This window comes from Dysidea avara, chromosome 8 (assembly GCF_963678975.1).
Source record: "Dysidea avara chromosome 8, odDysAvar1.4, whole genome shotgun sequence".
NCBI lineage: Eukaryota > Metazoa > Porifera > Demospongiae > Dictyoceratida > Dysideidae > Dysidea > Dysidea avara.
The window spans coordinates 11,574,077-11,598,303 of NC_089279.1; the positions used below are offsets into that span (position 1 = coordinate 11,574,077).

Sequence of the window (24,227 nt, forward strand, 5' to 3'; positions counted from 1 at the left end):
GTCTAGTTTAAATATCACAGGTTGACCATTAATATCAATTGTAGCATTCCAGGTGGAGCTTTTTCGATAGCATCGAGATAGATCACATCTAGGTCTTCATCTGGCTCTTGACTGTCTGAAGTCATTTCATGAACATGTTTTGACAGACATTGGCTACTGTAGTGGCCCTTCTTCTTGCACTTGTGGCAAACTGAGTCTCTGGCTGGGCAAGTACTGCGAGGATGAGGTTTGTTTCCACAGCGGATACATTTGTGTTTTTGAGTTTGTTTGTCTCTGTTCAATGTAGCACCTTTAGCAGGAAGAGATTTAAATTTCCTGCCTTTCACATGGTCAACTGATGATTGTGGTTTGGTGGTTTGATTTAGGAATACTTACTGCTGTTGTACAGCTTCTCTTTGGCATACCATCTGCATAGCTTTGTCTAGGGTCAAGGTAGAATCCATCTGCAGACGCTCAGAGAGTGCAGTGTTACGGATCCCCACAACTAGGCGATCTCTGATCATTTGGGAAGTCAAATCTCCATATTCACAGTTTTCTACCAAGCTGTAGAGTATGGTGATGTACTCTTCTGCGGATTCTTCTGGTAATTGGTTCCTGCGGTTAAATCTAGCTCTCTCAAATATGACATTTTTGCGAACCTTGAAGTAACCATTAAGTTTAGCTACAACAGTTTCATACTTTTGTCTCTCTTCTGATGTGATGTGGGTAGAGGCTAATACGCTCTCTGCTTCTTCACCCAAACAGTAGAGTAGAGTGCTGATTTGCTTAGCTTCACTCTTTTCTTCTGACAAACCAGATGCAAGTTGGAACAGTTCAAATCTTCTCAACCACTGTGGCCATTCATCTGGTTTTCGGAAGTTGAATGCTGCTGGGGGCTTTAGCGATATGTTGCTTGCCATCCCACTTCTGACACCATGTAGTGTGAAGCTAGTTGCTGTGTTACTCGTAGTTATTACCAATAGCCAGTTAGTTAACACAATAAATAGCAGAATAATAAATAGTAAGTACAACACACAATATATATATATAGAGGCAACCATACAACTACACATGATGTCATACATCATTACAGTATAAGTCAATTATAGCTAGCTAATACATTACACTTAGAAGGTTACATACAAAGTATGTGTGTGCATGTTGTTCAGTATTGGATCACACCACAATTACTTCTCGCAACATAGCAATGAAATTCAAAATGCGTAAGGCGTCACATGGCTTCCTTAATTGGCCACAGAATCTTGTTGTTGAACGCATAATAAGGAATGTTAACAGTAAGCAAAGGAGTTGACAATGCATTTTTGTGGGTAATTAAATAACGTGCTAGACCCCATACCAAGCTTTACGCTATTGGCTTTCTACTGTTGCAAGAAGTAACATAGATTCTGTATAATTTCCAATTGATAAGTGCCATGCAGACAAAAAGCGGTTATAATTCTGGTAAAAGATTCCCTCCAATCACTACAAACAATACTCACCAAGACCTTGGAATTATCTTATCTACAGATCTCTCTTGGAGAGACCACTATAGTCTCATTTTTGCTAAAGCTTACAAAACTTTTGGTTTACTTAGGTGTGCGTTTTGTCATACTACAAACATCCTGAGCAAAAAGTCACTCTACTTGGCTTTAGTAAGGTCACAACTTATTTACTGTTCCCCACTATGGCACCCCTACCAGATTAGTGATATTACTCTGCTTAAAAGAATACAACACCAGGCAACTAAATACACTCTTAACGATTTTACATCTGACTATAAGCGGACACGTCTTATAAATCTCAATTTGTTACCACTAATGTACTTGCTTGATCTGTATGGCATTCTTCTTTTTTGAAATTAATCAAAACCCTTCAGAAAGCTTCAAAATTAGAAACTATGTGAATTTCTGTCAGCTTTCTACTAGATCATCTGTCAAAAGCAAACTAAAACATGTTTTCTCATCTACCAACAAGCAAAGCAATTTTTATTTTAACAGACTTCCAAGAATATACAGCACTTTACCTGCTCTAGATCTGAATCAATCTTTTATCACTATCAAGGCATACCTAAAGCAGTTTCTTTGGAATCTTCAAGTTTACAACCAATTTTACTCCAGACGATCCACACACCCTCCATTTTATTTGTCCCATTTACATCTGTTCCAAGCGTCCTCATACACCCAACTTCAGTTCCCTTAACTAATGTTACTTGAACAACACTTGTAATCTTATAAACTAGTGTAGTTAATTTAATGTAGTAGTAATAAGTAGGGACGCGTCTATTATGCCGGAATAATTTCGGGAATAATAGGTAGTGAAAAGAATTAGGGAATATTCCGGAATAATCGGATGAGTTCTAGGAATAATTAGTGCAAAGTTATAAGTAGGGTGATACAAAAATCTTTTGAATACACCACTGAAACAGTGCAAGCATAAAAACGGTTGAAAAGATCGAGATGCTCTAATAGAGCAGTCACTTACTCTAATAGAGCAGTCAACTTTGAGTCTAATAATATAGCAGTCACTTATGTAAAACTCTCACTAATATGCTTTCTTTTGCACAAATTCCAGAAATAATTTTGGGAATAATAGGTCAATTTAAAAAGAATTTCCAGAAAGAATAATTGGAAGAATAAAAAGCATACTAGACTCCTGCCTAGTAACAAGTAAGTAAGTAAGTAAGTAAGTAAGTAAGTAAGTAAGTAAGTAAGTATAACAGGTGCTGGTACAAGTTACCAGTTACCTTTAGTGCAACTCCTATCTGTTGCCACACACCGTTTAACTTGTAATTGTACAGAGTAATGTTTGTTGCACTATTAATAAAAAAAAGATTAGCTAGTGGCCTAATGCTTGGTGATGGTCAGGAAGAAGAACTTACAAAAAGAACTTTTCGTAACAAGAAGAACTTTAGTCAGTGCTACTTTAGACACCAAGCTACAATGTGGTGAAATTCATTGCCATCTAGTTTATTGATGATATTGGTAATTTTCGTGATGCTCTAGCTGCTCCAGCACTTTAATGAGTTATATCTTGAATTGTTCTGATAATAATTATTATAGTTGCAATAGTTCTTAGTTCTTAGTGTGGTGTGAAGTTTGTATATTATGGCATTGCTATGTATACATGTGTTGTGTCTTGTGTACTCCAGTATGGAAGAACAGCTTTGTTGAGTACTTTGAAATAATCAATCAATCAGGATGAACAGCCGGCCATCATGCACTAGTAGAAACTTTTAACTAATCTATAGAATAGCTCACTGCTCTCTAAATAGAACAGGTCCCTTTGTACTCCTAAATGCATATGACTGCTTTACCTCAGTGTATAGCCTCCCCCACACCTTTTGCCGCATTCTTAGCAGTACATATCCAAGGTGGAAAGGACAACTATAATTATGCACTACAGCTGGTCACATTTGTTTGCACTGCTAAGAAACTTAACTTATAATTAGATAATAATATTATATTTTGTATATGTGCAGCTTAATTGAGCATAAAATGTCTGGTAGCAATTAAGGGGTAACACATGTATTGCAACATACCCACTGTACACCCTGTAACATATATATATATATATATATATATATATATATATACATACTGTTTATAATTAGCAACTGTAACTTATGCATACATACAGTTTCATAGCAAAGCCATATGATAACAGATAGTTTATGAATAACAAGTGGCTTACCACAGACTAATGCAATTTTTAAATTAATGGTAAATTTTTGATAGAAGTGCAACCGTGTACATCCAAATCATACACAGACTAGTCATGCACAATTTACCCATTAATTACATTTATATAATGTCTCTCCAGCAGGTTCTTAAACTGAATTGGGGAAATGGCATCAATTAACAGAATCACATACTTCATCCCCCATTGCCCATATTATCACATGCTAATGAGAGGTTAAAGCTTAAGATTTTAAAAATATTAACCACACAATAATTATTTGCAACTGCAATCAGCAGCTGAATCATTTGCTAACTACAAAATCTAGTTACTTTCTCCCTAAGTTGCAAATAGGCACACTCTGTATTAAGTTTTGTAAGGAGAAACTTCACAAACTGCACATGTAAAATCAAAGAAGATTTGTATCTTGCTCGATCACGTCAAACTTACTTTGGAATATGCTGCTACAGCTTGGGCACCTTACAGCAGACAGTCAATTAACAAACTAAAATCAGACTCCGTACAAAGATGCACAGCTCGTTTTGTGATGCATAATTATTATCAAACTAGCAGTGTATCAAACATGTTATATGTCACTCTTAACTGAAATACCATGGAAACACACTTCAAGCATCTAAGACTTCAGATGTTGCGCAAAATATTATTTACAGTAGCGTGGATGCCTCACTATCTAGCTATATAGCATATAGAATGCTAACAGATTGACACTCTTATCTAGAATTGTTAACCACCAAGAACCAGCCATGCAAATTGACTATCTTTTTGCCACAGACCTCCACCACCAGACAATTCCACCAATTACATTTCATATTACCAACAACTAACACCTCACACTACCAACAATGTTTTTTCTACAGAAGTGTTAAAGAATGGAATGAACTGCCACCTTCTGTATGATGAACTTCCGAGTCAACATGTTTAGCTGAGTACAACTTTAGTCAATTTATATTATTGGATGTGTATTAGCTCATTGCTGTCTTTCCAATAATATTATAATTATATCATACCAGGGGCAGTGATCTTAGATTTATACAGCCAGACACAACTACTGACTCATACAAATAAGTTATTGTACATCTTCTTTCCTGTTTCAGTCCGATTATGGAACAATCTACCTGGAGATACTATAAGTTGTAACAACATAGACACTTTTAAGGAACATTTGAATAACACTATACATTGCAAATTTTTATATATACTTAATTATTACACCCATTGTATTGCAATTACCCCGGAAATTATTGCATTACACCAATCAAAAAACCCGCGCACGAGATCAGCTAGAACACGTGACGCCGTAAGACTAGTGGTCAGATCTCACTGTGAATACGGTACTGCAGGTATCGTGTAGTCGCCCAAACTTTTAGCCGTTGTAAAAGACAATTAGTAAGTTCACTTTATATGTATTCAATGTGGGGATCGGGATATTTACTTTTGCAAGACAATTTCAGATCCGGCGCTATCTGACTCCGTTGACTGACGCCCTTTTCACTTGACGAGAGCCATGCATACAGCCTGTAAAAGGAAACTCAGCACTTTCTTTTTCCACCTACGGTAGCTAATGACAACATCATTATTTTTGTTTTTGTGCGGTATTCAGGCTACGTATAATCACACTTTAGTTTAGACAATGATGGGCGGGGTGACTTTGAGGTTGATGGCGGCAGTAAGACCACTTCAAATTTCCCGTCGTGCCCCCAAAAGAGAGCTTCCAAGAGCACAGACCTGGTCAAAAAAAAAGCTGACAAGTCCAGCATGATAACAATCAAGAGTAGACGCATATTTGCATGCGGGCAGGTATAGCTATATGGTTTATTTGCATTATTCCATTAAAAGATTGGTAGCGCTAGCTTTACAAGCCATTAGCTATTTGTCTAGTCAAAGTTAAAGCTTAAAGTTTGCACCTTCATTTTTTAAGTTGCAGGAACGACACAAAGTTGAGTTTGAAGTTGCACGAGTTAGTGCTGACTTTATCACTGACATGAGGTGACACTCCTACAATATCAATTTTACTGAGCCTATATATGTAAGAAAAGCCGGAATATGGAATATTTAATGCTGACAGTAAACAGATGCAGGTGGTGGACAGGAAACAGAGAATATGTGACCGGATCTGCGAGAACCCGACATAATGGCGCAAGCCTAAAATTTTCAGTATAAGACCATTGATTGCAATGGGTAAAATATTTGCATTATTGAAAAACAAATCCATATTTTTTTAAATGCTTTGTTTTTTGTGAAGAGAGGTTCCAATGATAAAAACATGGATATCATTGTATTCGAGAGTTTGTTTCGTTGCAGAAGACTAAAGGATATGTGAGTTATGGGCATTTGTTTACATCACATCGAAACGATAGTACGCGGTCAAGCACTGATTTCATCTCTGTATGTAGTGAAGAAAGGTGATAGAAGGAAAATTTACCGAGTAATGGACTCCCCTATTCATGGCGAACACAATGATGCAAGTTGCAACTCTATAGATCTGTACTGCATTGTGTATGTAAGTTACAGCCATTTTTGTAGGTGCCTGTAATTTATTTTCTCAATACTTGCTGTACAAATCAATCTTCTGTTGCTGCTACTTTGTAGGGCTGTAACTCCAAAAGTTGTTGGCACACAAGGCAAAACTTTGGCTAAGTAGATTATAAATAGTCAATAATAAAGAATTTGCAAAATGTACCATTATGTTGGGTTTTCGCAGATCCGGTCACATATAATTATTTGGAGTGGCCTACTAACTGGTTTACCATTAAACACACGATCCTGCTAGCTATGTCATTTGGAGAGTAACTACATAGTTGTATAGTGGCCACAAACACTTTATCTGGTGATCAAATGGTACAGTATAATGTAGGTCATAGATCAAAGGTTAAACAAATTCTTGTAAGGTGGTCAATTTAGTGGGTCAAAGTTTTTAGCTACAGAATAGCACCTGTTGAAAACCATAAAAATATAATGTAATAAACTGATTGTGTACATGTCACTGCATGGACTTAGTATTAATGGATCCAAGCTCTACATCAACAGTTTTGAGAGAACAGTTTTAAAACTTTAGCAGTAATTCTCACCAGTGTAGTGAGTATGCATGCTTATGAAATTCTACACTAAAGATGTTTTATGGCTGACTATTGAACTTCCTGCATTATAGACAGAAGATTTCAAGAGTGTAGTACAGTAGTGTCACAAGTACTCACTCCAGGTATGAATGCCAACTAGGCTTCAAATAATAAACTTGATAGCTCAAGATTAAATTATAGTCCTGAGCTGGGTCCCAAAAATTCAACAGAGAAAATGACTGGTCAACTGTACACAAAGCCATCCTCCATTTTACTAATGCTGCTTGCCATCAGATACTAAGGCCAGAAGTTACCATTTGAGTTTGTCACACCACCCAGAAAAGTCAGCTCTCCTTCATGTATTCAAGGAATGCTTTGGCTGGCAAGTAGTATAGCATTGGTATTGTTGTATATAGTTGGTTTTGGCCCGTTATACAATTTGGATTGCTTTTGTCACATGTTCAGCAACTTATGACAAAAGCGATCGATTAAATCTATTATATTAATCTGTCCAATCTATTATGTTTTAAGTGGTTTTGTAATTAAGACTCTATCATACAGTATGATAGTACTGCATATAGTATAGGATCATAAAGATGTACATAATTTTATTTAGTATAATCTTCTAATGACTGACTGACTAAATGATTCCTTCAGACAAGATTAACTATAATGGCTTAGGCTGCAGGCTTCAGTCTGAAAGCTTCCTTTTGGCGTAAGGCAGTGTGTACAATACATCCATCATGGACTTACCTTGTTCTCTCATTTACGTTTGCTGACAGTGCACATAGCAATTCATGATAGTAATCAATGGCTTTGTGTTTTGCAAAGAAATTGCCCATAATTCTCCAACATCTGGAAGTACAAATTGATTCTAGGCTAACTTCATGTATCATTCTCCATGTTTAGGACTGTATTGCAGGCAAAGCATAGTCTAAAACTAAGCAAAACAGGTTTTCTTTAATAGTATAGGGACGTGTACAATTATAGCCTCATACTTTTTGCTTTGATACAGTGTTGCATAAGTTCACTATGTGTTTTGCTTGGAAGTTATGTACCAGATAAAATGCTCCTACTGACTTACTTTAAAGCTGTGCAATGTGTAGAACGTGCCAAACAAAGAAAAGTAGTTTTATTTTTCACTAAATAATGGGATGTATTTAATCACATACTTCTCAACCTAATACATCTGATGTTGCTCTTACTTAACTTTATATGCGAGTTCAATATTTTACACTTTCTTGATTCCAGGCACCATCATCACATGCTTGATGTGCATTTACAAGAATAATGTATTGCTGGTATCATGTAAAGACACACTAACTGTGTGCATGAAGCCATTTGAGTTAATGATACAATTTTAAGTTGGTAACACACCAATAATAAAGTAGTGGGTAAAGTTTTATATAATATTTAGACATTTAAACACTGGGTTCTATGGAATTTAGTAGCCTGAAAGGTCCTGTAGTGCCCAAGCAAAGCAAGGGCACTACTACAGGACCTGAGGGTTTCTAAGTTCCATAGACCCCTGTGTTTCAATGTCTAACTTACTTATACCACAGCTCATTGTTGTATATCTTCACTGCTGCTTGTTGTACCTTCACAGCTACTTGTGACACGAGAAATATAGTGTTCATTAGTAGACACAAACCTAATACACCTCCCTGTAACTTATAATGACACTTGCTATCCAGTTAAACACCTATGTGTTGTTGCCATGTTTTGTATCACCCCAGAGACAGGATATATTAAGACACAAACCAGGGAATGAAATACGAGTATTTCATCTTGAGCATGCATGCATGCTTCAATCATTTACCCTTGCTGATGCGAGAGGATAGTAAGCTGTACATATTGACGCTACCCAACAGTTTGTGTGTATCCCATAACCAGCTGAATGGTTGGAGCATTACAACTGTCATTATCACTATATGCTGTGATTACCATGAGGTATCTGTATAATTGTCACACACTTTGCACTGCTAGAAATGTGTTGAACAAAAGCTCAAAAAGCTGCACATGCAATCTTTGTACTATAAGATAATCAAGATTTACACCATTTCATCATGCAGTTACAGTGTAATGTAGGTAGAACTACACTGTACTGATTATTGGACTGATTGATAATCAGATTTTGCCAACTGTTGTGTAATAATCAGTAACCACTTGCAAAGAGCATGCATTGACTTGTTGAATAATGATACCTCTGGAATGTAATTAAGTGGTTTTAGTGGTGACCACAGGGTCTAAGTAAACATTGTGGTTGCATTGCTTTTGTAAACATCTTAAACAGCTTTATAAAATTCTGTCACTGTGCTGCAAAACTAGTGTCACAGTTGTATTCAACCTGCCTACTGACTGACTGTAAACTTATTCATGCTAAACATGTTTAACTTGTTGACTACAAATTGCACTCTTTAGGTTGACAGTTCAGCATACATAACTCTTAAAATTTTGGACGTGTGCTCTAGTTATCAATAGTATTTTTGAAAAGTGAAATAGCTGTTTTACTTTATTAGTTCCACCCATTACAAGCCATTACAAATAAAGAACAGTACAAGAAGCTCCTCTGATCTGTAATAATGCAATTACTACATTAATTAGCCATTGATTTGCTAGCCACAAATGAAAGAAGAGAAGTGGAAAAATTAAAGGAAGACAACATGATGTAAGCATTGTAGCTTGTGTGGTAGGAAAAGTGTATATTTTGATCCTAAACTATGTGAAACAGTATAGCAATCAAGTCCATAACATTATCCATAGTAAAAGTTATAATGTTAACTCTTGTCCATAGTCTATATACTTAGCTGAAGCCATCGGTTATTTAGTCAGTCAGCCAGTAGAAAACTAAGGTAACATTTTTATAGAAACTAACTCTGAAGGCACATTTAGGCTTGGTCAAAGTGAGACTGATAAACCGTATAATTTTGGCAGGAAAACACAATCTTTTGTGATCCCTACTACACAATACTACTGTACTGTATGAAAACGTTTATTTGCATACATTGTGTACACTTGACTTTATCTATTACAGATATGACTGGTTGGTACTCGTTGATCTCTATTTATCTTATTATTCCAATTGTGATTGGTAATGAATTCACAGTCAATCCTGGTGATATCATAGGAGATGAAAACTGTTCTGGTAAAGTGGATGACTTCCTATGTGAATGTTGTGCTGATAGTGACACAGTCAATATCCATCTCTTGCCCGGACGTCATGTGTTCCGAGTCAATAATTACCCATGTTATTTAACCAACAAGACCAGTGTGGTAATTACCGGTAACTCTCCCAATAATACTACAATATTATGTGATGGATTTAGTATTATGTTAGCAATAGTACAAAATGTTACAATAAGCAACATTACATTTGAGGGGTGTGGCGGTGGTATGGAGGACTATGTGAATAGTTCATTTGAGTCATTTGTTTATTTGGGACAAGGTTCAAGATTTGTCTTTTTGTTCATAGACTCAGCTGACATCACTTTCAGTAATGTGAGAATGCAAAACACATTGGGATATAGTATAATTTCTTTTGATGCATATGGAATAGTAAAGCTTCTAGGAGTCCATATCGAGAACACAAATTTTCAGAATGATAATGTTTGTATAGGATATGATTATGAAAGTGATGAAGCTACCTTTTCATGTTCTGGTAGTGGTGTTATGTTTGTGTATCGCTTCATAAATACTAGCAATGACTCTCTAATCATTGACAATTGCTTCTTTAAAAACAATGTTAACATTATTCCTTTAAAGCCCTATAGAGTTTTCAGGGATGCCATCAATGTTGGGTATTATCGAAATCCAATCCCATTGGTGGGAGCAGGGTGTATTACATTGTATTTTACACAAACCGACTTCCCAGTGAGTGCATCTATTACTAATACCATATTTCTAAATAACACTGGATCATATTCCGCCAGTGTAGCTATAACATCAGTATACAGTGTGTTAAGCCAAACAAGGTTTAACAACTGCACATTTATGAACAACAATTTTTACTCGACTTTAGTATCTTTGAGCTATCCTTATCAGAATGGAGGCATTAAATTACTGTACTTGATTGTAATAGGAGATGAGCAATTTCCAAATTTGCTATTACCTGGGCCAACAGAGTCAGAAATGCTTGCCATCACACATTGTAACTTTGTTCAGGTTGGAGGTGCCATTCATATTGAAAAACTGGCTGCCAACAATCTCACTATTACAGTTAGAATACGTGACTGTAATTTTACTAATAACAATGCTACAACAGGTGCAGTCTTTACTGCTTTAGACAATAGATTTCGATTGTCTGCAGAATATACCACTATTAGTGCCATCAAAATTCTTATGACTAATGTCAATGCAATGGGTAATGTTCTATATACTCCCTCGGAGTTTGTCACTGGAGTTTTTGTACTGTATAATGTCCAGGTTACAGTGACATGTAACAAAGAGTGCAAGTTCTGGAACAATAATCCATCAGTATTTTATGGCCGCAATTCTGAACTGACACTAATAGGGAGCATGTCATTTGAATATAATGACGCAACTAACGGTGGAGCCCTACACATTCTGAACACTGTTGTCTTTGTTCACACTGGAGCCAAGCTGCAGTTTACTCACAATCATGCTAAGTTGAGTGGTGGGGCTTTCAATATAGATTTTACTAACACAAATGTCGAGACACAAGATATATGTCCAATACAATTTATTGGATCAATTGGTCCAATATTTGATCTTAGTGATTCAGAAATAGAAAAGCTTAATGTGAGCATCAGTTTTCGTAACAATACCGTTGGAGATAATGGCATACTAGAATCGATATTTTGCAATGTGTTTTATAGATGCTCATGGTTTACTGACACAGTGGTGCAAATAAATCTTGGGATACAAGCACCTGTTGAGGATGACAGGAGACTTGCTGTCTATCGTAGAGTACTCACGTTTAATCCACCCAACAGTGCTGATAATCATACCTATATCCAAGCTTATCTGCCATGTCCTTGTGAAGATAGTGGAATGTACAACTTCACTGCTTGTGCTTTGATGCAAACAATCAGTTCAAATCAAACTGTCGTTCCTGGAAGGTTGTTTAATATTTCTCTTGTTACAGTAGATATAGTTGGGTCAGTGGGATATTCAAGAACACTTTACAGCAGTGCTTATGAAAATTCTACTTCTGGTAAAAGATTAGTGCTTGATTTTGGTCAGGATGAACGTCCATTTTCTCTTGTAAACAGATCGTGCACTAGTATAGAATTTATTATATATGGTACTGGACGTACTATTTCTAATAATGGAGTTCTAAAACTTTCACTTAACAGCGTAAATCCTAGCTTTCTGTATCTGAGTTTCACAATTGTGGGATGTCCAGTAGGATTTCAAAAGGAGGTAATTGTTGACAGAGCATACGGCTGTATATGTGATGTGTTTTTTAACAGTAGTGATGGAATCAGTTGTGATACTGCAACTGGAAGTATTAGACGTTCCTCTCATCAGGCCTGGTTAGGTGTATACAATGGTGACTTGGAGTATTTCAAGTTTTGTTCACCTACTTATTGCCATACTGATTTCAGAACATTTGATCTTAGTGAAGAAGATGTACTTTGTACCAACCATCATTCAGGAAGAGTGTGTGGTGAATGTGAAGATGGCTATAGTAGAGTATTTGGTTCCGATGTTTGCAGACGATGTAGTAGTGCCTGGTTGACTACAATACTACTATATGCTTTTCTGGGACTACTTTTACTATCAGTACTTTACCTACTAAATTTCAATGTTACGCTAGGAGTGATTAATGGATTGATATTCTTTTGCAATGTAATGAGCATTAATGAAGAATTATTTTTCAACACTCAGATTTCAGAATTTTCATTCTTACATGTATTCATTTCACTGATAAATTTGGACTTGGGATTTGAAATATGCTTTTATGATGGGATGTCTCAACTTGCCAAAACAGGGTTGCAGTTTGTATTTCCAGTTTACTTATGGGTATTAATGTTCATTATTATATATGTGGGGAAGTTCTATTTCAGAAGTCACAAGAAACTTTCCTCTCGTTCTGCTCTGCCCATTTTGGCTACTTTATTACTACTGGCTTACTCAAAGGTATTGCGTACTATTATTAATGTTCTTGCTTTTGGCCACGTGAAATCATCTAGTGAAGGATCGATCACTGTGTGGTTGGCAGATCCAAATATTGAATATTTAACTGGCGTTCACATAGTTCTGTTCATTATTGGAATTCTGTTTCTACTATTGTTTGTATTACCATTTGCGATTGGCCTCACATTTCCATCTTTAATACTGTGGTCGAAAAAAATGAGCTACTTTTTCCCACTATTTGATTGTTTTGTTGCACCATACAAAGTCAAATATCGATATTGGTTTGGGCTAAGAGCATTGGTACTTCTGTACATAGCAATAATGGAGGCTGTGATTTTCAATGATAGAGAAGCTGTATTGGTATCTAGCATCACAGTAGTTGGCTTTTTTGCTTTGGTGCAAAGCTACATTCGTCCATTCAAAAATAAAATTGCTAATTTGCTGGATTTAACATTTATGGGAATTTTTCTGTTGCTGTCCGTAGTAGTTCTGTACATTTATCCTTCTTCCAATGGGTTCAGGAATGTCAACATAGCAGTAGAAGTTTTGGGATATGTCAGCTTTGTGTTCTTCTTGCTGGTGGTTGTGTACCACATTTTCCAAATCACTAAACATACAGGAATTTGTATGAGCTTGGTTAAGCAGTATGAGAAGGCTGCAAAAATGATCACTGGTTTCTCATTTCCTGTATTTGGTGGTGGTCACTATAAAAACAATCTTACTGAAGATCAGAATTATCGAAGGGTCAATAATTCTGCAGAGATGCCAGAGGAACTGCAGTTTCGTGAATCTTTTCTTGAGCATTTGTAACTGATGATTTTTTTTTTGTGTTATATAATATTTGTTGCAAACGTTTTTTTGTTTGTAAGTGTGTATATGTAAACCAAGCCATCTTGCATATGTATAACATAAATTTTTTATTGTAAAAGATTTCTTGGGTTTGTGCTAGATACATCTATGCTGTTGTATTACACTATAGTAGCTGCAATATATACTCATTTATCTGTGTGTATGTATTTATCTACAATAATGTGCTTTCTACATATTATAAATATTTGACTTGACTGTTGACAACTAGCAATTAGATGGGTTAATCAGTTGGTCCCAAAGTGTGCATTATAAAGATTCATGCAGATATGCTCTAATGCACACTATCCCACAATGGGAACCTGTAAGATAATCCAAATCTGTGCTTTGTGCATGATCTTATGTAAGGAAACCAAAGATGTTTGAGAGAATTATATAGAATGGTTGAAGTATTAGAATCAGCACTCCAAGATATATAAGCAAATCAGGATGTTGATATGTTACGCCTTTCTGTGTGACAGGGCCTATGAAAATAGGCACATCAAATTTACCAATTTTTTCAAGATTTCATGGCTTATAACTTGATACCATCAAGCTATGGCAATGAAACTTTCAACATGTATTACCCATTTACTTTGCTATATAAAACAGGTTATAGAATGCAGATATCAAGACACACGGTAGTGTGTCGTGCGGCCCAAGAAGCCGGCGCGCAACACCCGTGAGTATATTGACAGGAAGAAAGAAAACGCAATTTTCGCACCTCCGTAGCTCTGTGCTGCCTTGATGAAACAAGACGGTTTTTGCTGTGGACACTTCCTCCAACTTTAGCACTCACATTCCAAATTTGAGCCAAATCGCTTCAAGCGTTCTCGAGATAGGTGGGGACTATTCTACGGAACGGAACGGAATGATGGACTAAACCACGGAACGGAACGCTTTCTCAAACTGAAGCTTGCAACTTACCATTGCTGAAACTTCCCTTATAAGTTAGCAGTGGCATCTCCAGTGGGTGGTTAAACCATAGATAATAGAGTAATAGGGATAGGAAACGCAAGCGATTTCCGGTTTGATTTCCGTTACGCGTGACTTGAAAGGACAAGACAGTTTTGTGAGAATTAGTGTTCTAAGCAGCGTAAATAGTAATCCAACAGACTACAGTAAGTATTTAGGCCTATGCGAGAGATTTTGGGGAGAGAATTCAGACCGTAGATTTTGTAACAAAGCGTATCGCATTAACCGTGATTGTTACACGCTGTCACACTTTCGCTCATCGTAACTTCATGCCTCGTCCATACCGCTTCTTTTATAGCCGGTTCCACTTTCGAATCTTGTGGTAAGCTAGGCGTGTCACCAACACAGTCTTTTACCGTTGCGTTGTACTGCAAGGTGGTTTAAGCCTTTGGTTAAAAATGGAAGATACTTAGTCGTTTCTTCAAGCAACAGTTCCTGTTTTGCTCCGATATTTCCTCTGGTTCCCTCTGTTAAATGGTAAGGAATAGGTTTATCACAGTTAAAAGGATAGAATATATTTACGAAGAAAGTAAAGTGGTTTAAAGTAATTTTTGGGCCGTTTTTTTCACTTTCAATCTCCTTTAATTTTGCGTATAACTTCCTTGAGGGTTGGTACCATCCTGTTTCCCTCGATTACTTACTTGAGTTCACTGTAGCGAAGTTTCACAGTCGTTGGTTACAAAATTCTGTCGTTACAACATTTTGTTTCTCTTTGATACAAGCGCATCAAGCGTAACGAGTATGTTCGTGACGTACTACACGGAATTCCAATAGAAATGTACGTATTTTGTGACGTCACGTTATTGCGTTTCCTATCCCTATTACTCTATTATCTATGGTTAAACATAAGATAAAAAGAATTAACGGATCGATTGTGGGTTTTTGTTGGTTGTCATTAGTAACGAAGTATTATTGTGGGATGAGCTGTATCAGTGATGTTCATCCATACGGAAGGGAACTTTATGTGAGCTGTTTTTCTTATTTAGACTTTACAAAACAGTCTGGGCCGGTCTTTCAAGTCATAAGTCAGTGTATAAATAAAGCAAGCAGGAAGATACTGGTAACAGGAAAGAGCCAGCTGAATTAAAACTTGAAGAACTTTGTGCAGTGTGTGAGGAGCAAATATTTTGGCAGACCGCAAGGAGGGTATATTCTGCAAACATCACTGAAGTGTATGCATGGAGTTATTTATATATTAACAGCTGGTGCAGTGGACTAATGCCGTATTCAATAGTGAGCTGATTTTATCTGTTGCACAATTCAAGGATGTGTCTGACTGCTAGCCTTGAATCAGGCTAAATGTCAAAACTCCAAGATCAGCCAAATCTCTATTATAAGCCGCATGTGAAACCATGCCCGTAGTAGCCACCAGGCAAACGTGATTTGGACCAGGATGTGTGTGTAATTTCAATGTATCTAGTCAGACCTGAAATGGAACACTTACATTAATTACATACCACCTAAGAATCCTAGGATTTCTTAAGTGTAACATTTCACATGCTTCACTTCAAACAAAACAGGTTAAATTTGTTCGTCTATTTTCAAGTGATTCCCAGTCCAGCTGGTCCATGAAATTACAATGGGATCACATGTATTTGTTACAGTGCGGGCTGTCCTGTGTTGGATGTACTCTAGAGTTGAGATTTCAAGGTAGACTCACTGCCAATTTACTGACACTAGTACTGTTGTAGCATGTTTAAGTGGAGGACAAATGAAATAATAATGCTAGATTATTTATGTATACAAATTTTTCGTAATGAAATTGATATCCCATTTTGATTTGTACTTCCACTTTGCAACATATTCAAGAGCAAGAAGCTACCACACTTAATCTCCAACCACTGTCATTAATTAACCAAGATCTCACTAGTCTGTAATTCACCTTACTGTAGTGATTTTATTGATTCATCTGTATGCTTTCTTCATTTCCTTTGAAGTTGTACCAAGAGTTCATAATAAGGTGGGGAGTGTCTAACTTGAATGCATTCACCAAACACCCTGCTTAAAGTAACACCTCGGCCTTATTTCAGAACAAAGGCTTTACCTTCTTCAGCAACTCTAATCAACAGTTTTCTATCCCCCAGTAAAGGTGTTGATTTGATGAAAGGTGAACTTTACGCAGGGTGTTTTGTACAGGCCATACTGAGAGTTAGACGCTCTCCCCCATACAAATCAGTATTATGAACTCTTGGTTGTACAGTATAGGTAAACAAAGATAAGTTTCTCTCCCATCTTATTCTAGGATTTCTATTGACAAGGAAAATTCAATTATTTGTATACAGGCTCAAAATTGAGAAAATATAAAGAAAGTGAATTAATATTATACAGTCAGATTGCTTTTGGATATTTAATGTCTCCAACCACAACAAAAATTCGATGAATCCATGCATCTCATCACTGGTCGTCTGAACACTCTGAAAGTGATACCTCACTCAATCAACCATATATTCTGTTTATTAGACTGAATAAAGTCATGATTACCTAAACAATCACTTAATTAATGTTTTATAATTATCCTATTCCATTTTCCTGGAGGTTCCACTGATAAAATGCAATTTCAGCAATGATAGCAGCTAGCCAAGCTGCAAATTGATTCAGAAAGCACTCCATTCTGTAAAATAGGCCCCATCCAGAATTCAACTCAGTACTCAGGCTGAGATATCTGACAATAGTCCACTACTCTGTTAATGAATCACTGATGTTCACACAATATAGCCTCCTAGAGGTATCTGAATGTTTGCTCCTCACACACTGCACAAAATTCCTTTAGATTCTACTTAGACTGAGTTGATTCAGCTTGTCACCATACTTTTTCCCTTTGTAGTGTAGCTATACACATACTGATTTATGCCGATTAGAAAGGCTGGGCCTCAGACTGTACATTCTAAAGTCAAGTAAGTAAAAATAACTCGCATACTAGTAAAAAAAAGTCATGCATTAAGTTCCCTACTTGATATATCCGAAGATGAAATCACTGAGTCAGCTATTCCCACAATTAGTACTTCGTTACTAATGACAACCAACAAGAACCCACAATCGATCCTTAAATTCGTTTTATCTTTCTTGGGGTACGTTTGATTACCTGCTGGAAGTGCCACTGATAACTTGTACAGCAATGGTAAGCTGCAAGCTTCAATCTGAGAAAGCATTCCGTTCCGCAGTTTAGTCCATCATTCCGTTCCGTTCCGTTCCTTTCCGTTCCGTAGAATAGTCCCCACCCTCGAGATATGCGACTTCAAAAATTGGCTTAGTTTCTTCGTTTCATTTCTTTTTTTTCTTCCTCTTTTCGCACACTTACAAAAACTGCTATAAAACGCGAACGCCATATCTGATTGCCTTTCAATTTGGCACACAGAAGGGGAGTATAAAGGCATATCTCGGTACCAACTTTGGCTGGAATACGATAAACAGGCAAAGAGTTATGAGCGATTATTCACGAAAAATAACACCAATATGTTGTCACGCCTACAGGGTAAACCGCGTATGGGAAGAAGCTGAAACTCGGTGGGTGAATAGATTAATTATTGAACCTTAAACCGTTTGTGGTTTGAAAGAAATCGAGCTAAACACTAGGAAGATACAACGAAAAAACTAACACTATGTAACAACTACGCAATCGAGATTAGCTAATAAAAAACGACTGCTTGCCACGCCTATCAGATAAACCGCTTGGGTTAATGCTTTGAAAATCGCTGTACAGATGGAGTAATCATCTTAGAAAGGCTCTTCAATGGTGTAGAAGAATCAGACATAAAGCCACGGAGTTATAACACGAAATCCAACTTGATATAGCAAGTGCGAGATCGAGATACTCTAATAGAGCAGTCACCCTGAAGAGAATTCAAGAGATCAGCTAGAAACAAGTAACCTGTATAGAGATCAGCTACAAAGAAACCACCATGTAGAGAGTTCAGCTACAAACAAATCGCCCTGTAGAGAGATCAGGTAGAAGAAGTTATCTTGCAGAGAGTTCAGCTACAAACAAATCACCGTATATAAAGATCAGCTAGAAGAAGTCACCTTGTAGAGAGTTCAGTTACAAAGAAACCACCATGAAGAGAGTTCAGCTACAAACTAGTGATGTTGTAGAGACATCAGCTAGAAGAAGTTACCTTGTAGAGAGTTCAGCTACAAAGAAACCATTCTGTAAAAAGCTCAGCTGCAAACAAATCACCTGTACAGAATTCAGCTACAAACAAATCACCGTGTAGAAAGATCAGCTAGAAAGAGTTACCTTGTAGAGAGTTCAGTTACAAAGATACCACCATGTAGAGAATTCAACTACAAACTAGTGACCCTATAGAGAGATCAGCTAGAAGAAGTTACCTTGTAGAGAGTTCAGCTACAAAGAAACCATTCTGTAAAGAGCTCAGCTGCAAAAAAAATCACCAATATACAGAATTCAGCTACAAACAAATCACCCTGTAGAGAGATCAGCTAGAAGAAGTTACCTTGTAGAGAGATCAGCTACAAAGAAACCATCATGTAGAGAGTTCAGCTGCAGACAAATCACCTGTAGAGAGTTCAGCTACAAACAAATCTCCCTGTAGAGAGATCAGCTAGAAGAAGTTTCCTTGTAGAGAGTTCAGCTACAAACAAATCACCCGCCAAGCTGTAAAAAAAGAGTGTGGCCCTCACAAAGGCTATGGTGAAAAAAGATGTGAAATCCAAGGTGGCGGCCAAGAAATTGCTGTGATGGTAGATTAATGGTAAAAATTTTAATAACGACAATTCAGGTGAATTTTGTGCCAATTGACCAAGCGGCACCAAAATTGTCGTTATTAAAATTTTTACCATTAATCTACCATCACAGCCATTTCTTGGCCGCCACCTTGGATTTCACATCTTTTTTCACCATAGCCTTTTTGAGGGCCGTACTCTTTTTTTACAGCTTGGCTGTTTTGGATTAGATTTCATTTCTTTTTGTATTTGTATACCCCAAAGCTGGCCTATGGCTGGCTTTGGGACTTTTTTAACACATCTTTTTTTCTTTACCACAGGAAGAAGAAAAGATGAAGCAGATGTACTTTAAATATTTCTGATTTTATCAGTAAATGTACAAATTATATATATATATATATATATATATATATATATATATATAATACATATATTTATTACAGAACTTTCCATGGTGGTTTCTTTGTAAGTGAACACTCTACAAGGTGACTTCTTCTAGCTTCTCTCTCTACTGGGTGAATTGTTTGTAGCTGAATGATCTACAAGGTAACTTCTTCTAGCTGATCTCTCTACAGGATGATTTGTTTGTAGCTGAACTATCTACAAGGTAACTTCTTCTAGCTGATCTCTCTACAGGGTAATTTTTTTGTAGCTGAATTCTGTACAGGTGATTTGTTTGCAGCTGAGCTCTTTACAGAATGGTTTCTTTGTAGCTGAACTATCTACAAGGTAACTTCTTCTAACTGATCTTTCTACAGGGCAATTTGTTTGTGGCTGAATTTTCTACAGGGTGATTTCTTTGCAGCTGAACTCTCTACGTGGTGGTTTCCTGGGTAGTGCTAAAAGCCGGAACGGAATGGAACGGGGCGCGCGCCAAGTTAATAAATCGTTTTTGCAGATTGTATACCATTTCTTACCATTACGTAGTGACTAGAATTGTGCTGAAGTTAGTTTTCTTCTACTTGTAGGTATGCTAGAAATCGCTCGCTTGAAGTTTCTATTTAATGCTTACTGCACGAAAGCGTTTTGCAATTACCTACACTGAAAAACTATCATTTAACCTGCTAAACTATTATTTTGTAAGCACTATAAGCATATAATTCACAGCCACTAACATGCACTGTGGTTAACTCTCGTAAATTATTGCCCATGCTGGCAGACTTCAGAAAACCATCCTCGCTGTTACTAAAGAGTTGGACACGACTATAACATGAAAATACTACAGTAGTTTACCTTTTACAATGATAAGGAAGCAATTCTACATCAGGATTAAACAGAATCTGATGGAATGGTAAGAGCACAACATGCCACGTGGCGGGCATTAAATAGAAACTTCGAGAGCGCGATTTCTAGCTTACATATAAGTAGAAGGAAATCAACTCTAGCACAATTCTAGTCACTATGTGGCAGTAGGAAACGATGCAAAATCCGTCTCAAACGATTTTTCTACTTGGCGCGCGCCCTAATTGGTTCCGTTCCATTCCATTCCGGCTTTTAGCACTACCCTGGTATCTTTGTAGCTGAACTGTCTACTAGGCAATTTCTTCTAGCTGATCTCTCTACAGTGTGATTTGTTGTAGCTGAATTCTCTACATGGCGGTTTCTTTGTAACTGAACTCTCTACAAGGTAACTTCTTCTAGCTGATCTTTCTACACGGTGATTTGTTTGTAGCTGAATTCTGTACAGGTGATTTGTTTGCAGCTGAGTTCTTTACAGAATGGTTTCTTTGTAGCTGAACTCTCCACAAGGTAACTTCTTCTAACTGATGTCTCTACAAGGTCACTAGTTTATAGCTGAACTCTCTACATGGTGGTTTCTTTGTAACTGAACTCTCTACAAGGTGACTTCTTCTGGCTGATCTTTCTAAATGTTTTGGATTAGATATATGCTACTCCAGTACTGCAATATGATCTATTATGTGATGGGGTGTAGTTTGTGCCCATATTCCCAATTTCGCAGGTCCAGTTACCTATTATGATATAACTATCCTCATGTGTCACCATATGTGACCGGATTTGACAAAACCAGGCTTCCACACACATCCAAATTTGCGACTTTAAAGGACCATAACTCAGTATAGGAGTAAGCTATCACTTTCAAAGTTTGACCTGTTATTATTTAATGCAGTGAAACACTTTTGTGAAAATTGTAGGTCAATAGCTTACTGAGAGGTCAAGTTACAAGCGGTTAAAGTTGAAGAAATGGATGTGTGTGAAAGCCTGGTTTTGTCAAATCCGGTCACATATAAACCAGTATGCATGCATGTACTATGCATTCAGTTAAAATCATGCAATCAGTCTGGTGACCAAGTTTTGAAACTAACTGTGATATAAGGCCTTGAAGTATTGTCCAAACTGTAGTTTTTATACTGATACAATCATAATATTATTATAAATACGTATCCATGGGGAATAAGAGGACCATAAGTTCTTTATACAGAAGTGGGATAGTAACCCAATACACTGATTTTAAGTGTTTCATAAAGGCTAGAATATTTAAATGGATTGCCATTTTGTTCTGTTTATGTTATCAAGCTGACTGCAGCTGGAGATGGTGGTCTGAGGTTAGTGGACATGTGATCAACATTGTATACCTGCAGCTGTATCAGTACTGTAAGGTCATAATCAGATCAAATCAATCAAGTATTTTCAATACTTTTTTGACCTGCAAAACTTACAGCCAGTAGATCACCTTCAACCACAATTCCAAAGGCTGCAATGGAGACTCCAGATCTTGCTATTATATTATGCAATATGAAACAGAAAGCTCTAGTTGTGTGGGAAGGTCCTGATGCCAGCAAAACTATAATTTTTAGCAAACAATCATCACCATTCAAAAGTTCCAAGGTTTGGAAAGTGGGGATGTACAAGGGTAGTAAGAATACATGAACAAAGGAGTCTGGGGGTGTAGTTATAGACACGTTTAACAATGAATAGAGTAGTGTGCAAAATACCTCTAAGTTGTACTAGTAAGACCACATAAACTTAATAATTCGTGTCTTATTCCTGCTCGCCTCACTGGTATTCTTTCTGCATCAATGAATTTTTTTGTATATATGATGATTGCAGCCACTGTAAGTTAGTAGCTGGCTAGACCAGTCTTAAAAATCTATATTCTTGCCATCTAGTGTATAAAATTCTGCCAACCCACATTGATTTAGTGGATGAGAAACTAATGATTAAATTATATAGCCTAAAATATATGTTTTCTGAGTGGCTTTTATTAAAGATGAGTTGCATCAGTGACAGTGGTGCCTGGTTTCCATTAGTAAGTTGCGCATTTATCAGATGACGCAAGTATTTGACTGTTCTATTAAAGTATCTATGGGAGAGGTAGTGACTGGGGAGAGGACAAATTCCCTTGGTTTAAGCCCCATCCCTCTTTCAGTACACCGCTGAATTGCTTTGATTGATCATTTAGCCATGTTCAAGTATTGCTCTATTGTGAATTGTAGAGGAGTGGGTGCTGTCTGCTGGTGCACCCAAGGGGTTAGTATATCTATGACCTAAGTATTTGTTTATTTATTATCTAATGTATCCAAAGAGCAGGGTCGCCCAGAGAAATTAAGGGGCCCAGGGAAAAAAGTTAAAGTGGGGCCCCAGGGTATAGGAGGGTTCCACTCTGAATGCACAACTTCAGCCTAGCTATAAGTCAAAGACCAAAAAAAAGGTCATTACATGCTGACACCGACAATAGCTGCCCTCACCAACTATATATTATCCTCATTTATAAGCTTGTTACACTGCTCCTCTGATGAATACTGTGACTGCTCTATTAGAGTATCAAGATCTGACTGCTCTATTAGAGTATATCGATCTTTTAAACAGCAGCAGTTCATACAATGAAGGAATTGTTTGGGGCTGCCACAAGTGAAGCTGCTCTTCTTGTTGATGCTACTAATGCATTTAACTGTGTCAATCGTCACGCTGCACTTCACAATATTTCCAAGTTTTATCCATCATTTTCTACCATCCTGCAGAATACTAATCGTGTCCCGGTTCGTCTTTTTGTTGTTGGTGAAGGCGAGGGGTCCGACACAATTTTTTTTTTCAATTATTAGCTTTATAGTGCAATGTTACAGCTGTACATGGTTGTACAACAATAAAAGTGAGTTTATATACAATTGCACTAAAGGTAATCTGGTAAGTACCAGATCCCATAACTTAAATTAAGTACTTATCATTACTTATATAATTACAATTAGCTGCTGAATGCATTAAAGTTAGGTGGCTTGGGATGTTTGGAGCAGATGCTACAAGGACATGTAAAATGGAAACTATGCTGGTTGTCTGGATCGAAGTTTCTTGTAAAATGCTGCCATAGGATTTTAGTTAGTTGAAATTTAATGGTAACAAAGGGTTGAGTTAGGTCAATTACTGGCAAGCTGTTGAAGGTTCGAGGAAGTCTGTTGAAGTAGAAGTTTTTTTGTTGATTAGATGATGTAAAAACATGTTCAAGTTTGTTACTGGAAGAAGACCTAGTAGAATGATGACAGAATTTGATGAAGGTCTGGATGTTGAAATGATCAGATGGATTTTGAATTGATTTTATGAAAAACAGAATGTCACACTGGTCATAAATATACATTAATGGTAGTAGGTTGAGCTTAATAAGGCGAGTTTTATAATCAGAAACATGATCATTGAGGATGTATTTGGTAGCTCGGCGCTGTATTCTTTCAAGAGCAGAGATATCTTGGATAAGGTAGGGATGCCACAATGGGGAACAATACAGAAGCTGAGACCTTACTAGTGCTATGTACAGAGTTCTTTTAGTTGTAGTGTTAATAGAATGGCTGAATGTACGTCTAAGCAATCCTAGGGTTCAATAAGCTTTGGATGAAATGTGGTGATAGTGGTTTCTCCAGGACAGGTCAGTAGATAGAATGATACCAA

General features: G+C 37.0%; 1 protein-coding gene across 1 annotated transcript; it reads left to right on the top strand.

Annotated features, from left to right (window-relative positions):
* Nucleotides 1-4,944: 4,944 nt before the first annotated feature.
* Nucleotides 4,945-13,894, top strand: LOC136264041 (uncharacterized). The gene is made up of 2 exons (XM_066058722.1): nucleotides 4,945-5,061; nucleotides 9,766-13,894. Exon 2 carries the CDS (start codon nucleotides 9,768-9,770, stop codon nucleotides 13,638-13,640), a length of 3,873 nt encoding a protein of 1,290 aa, XP_065914794.1. The 5' UTR covers nucleotides 4,945-5,061; nucleotides 9,766-9,767; the 3' UTR covers nucleotides 13,641-13,894.
* The last annotated feature ends 10,333 nt before the right edge of the window (nucleotides 13,895-24,227 follow it).

Bases quoted from the DNA above. Each gene is read 5' to 3' on its own strand.
- LOC136264041 (XM_066058722.1), top strand. From the start codon at position 9,768: ATGACTGGTTGGTACTCGTTGATCTCTATTTATCTTATTATTCCAATT.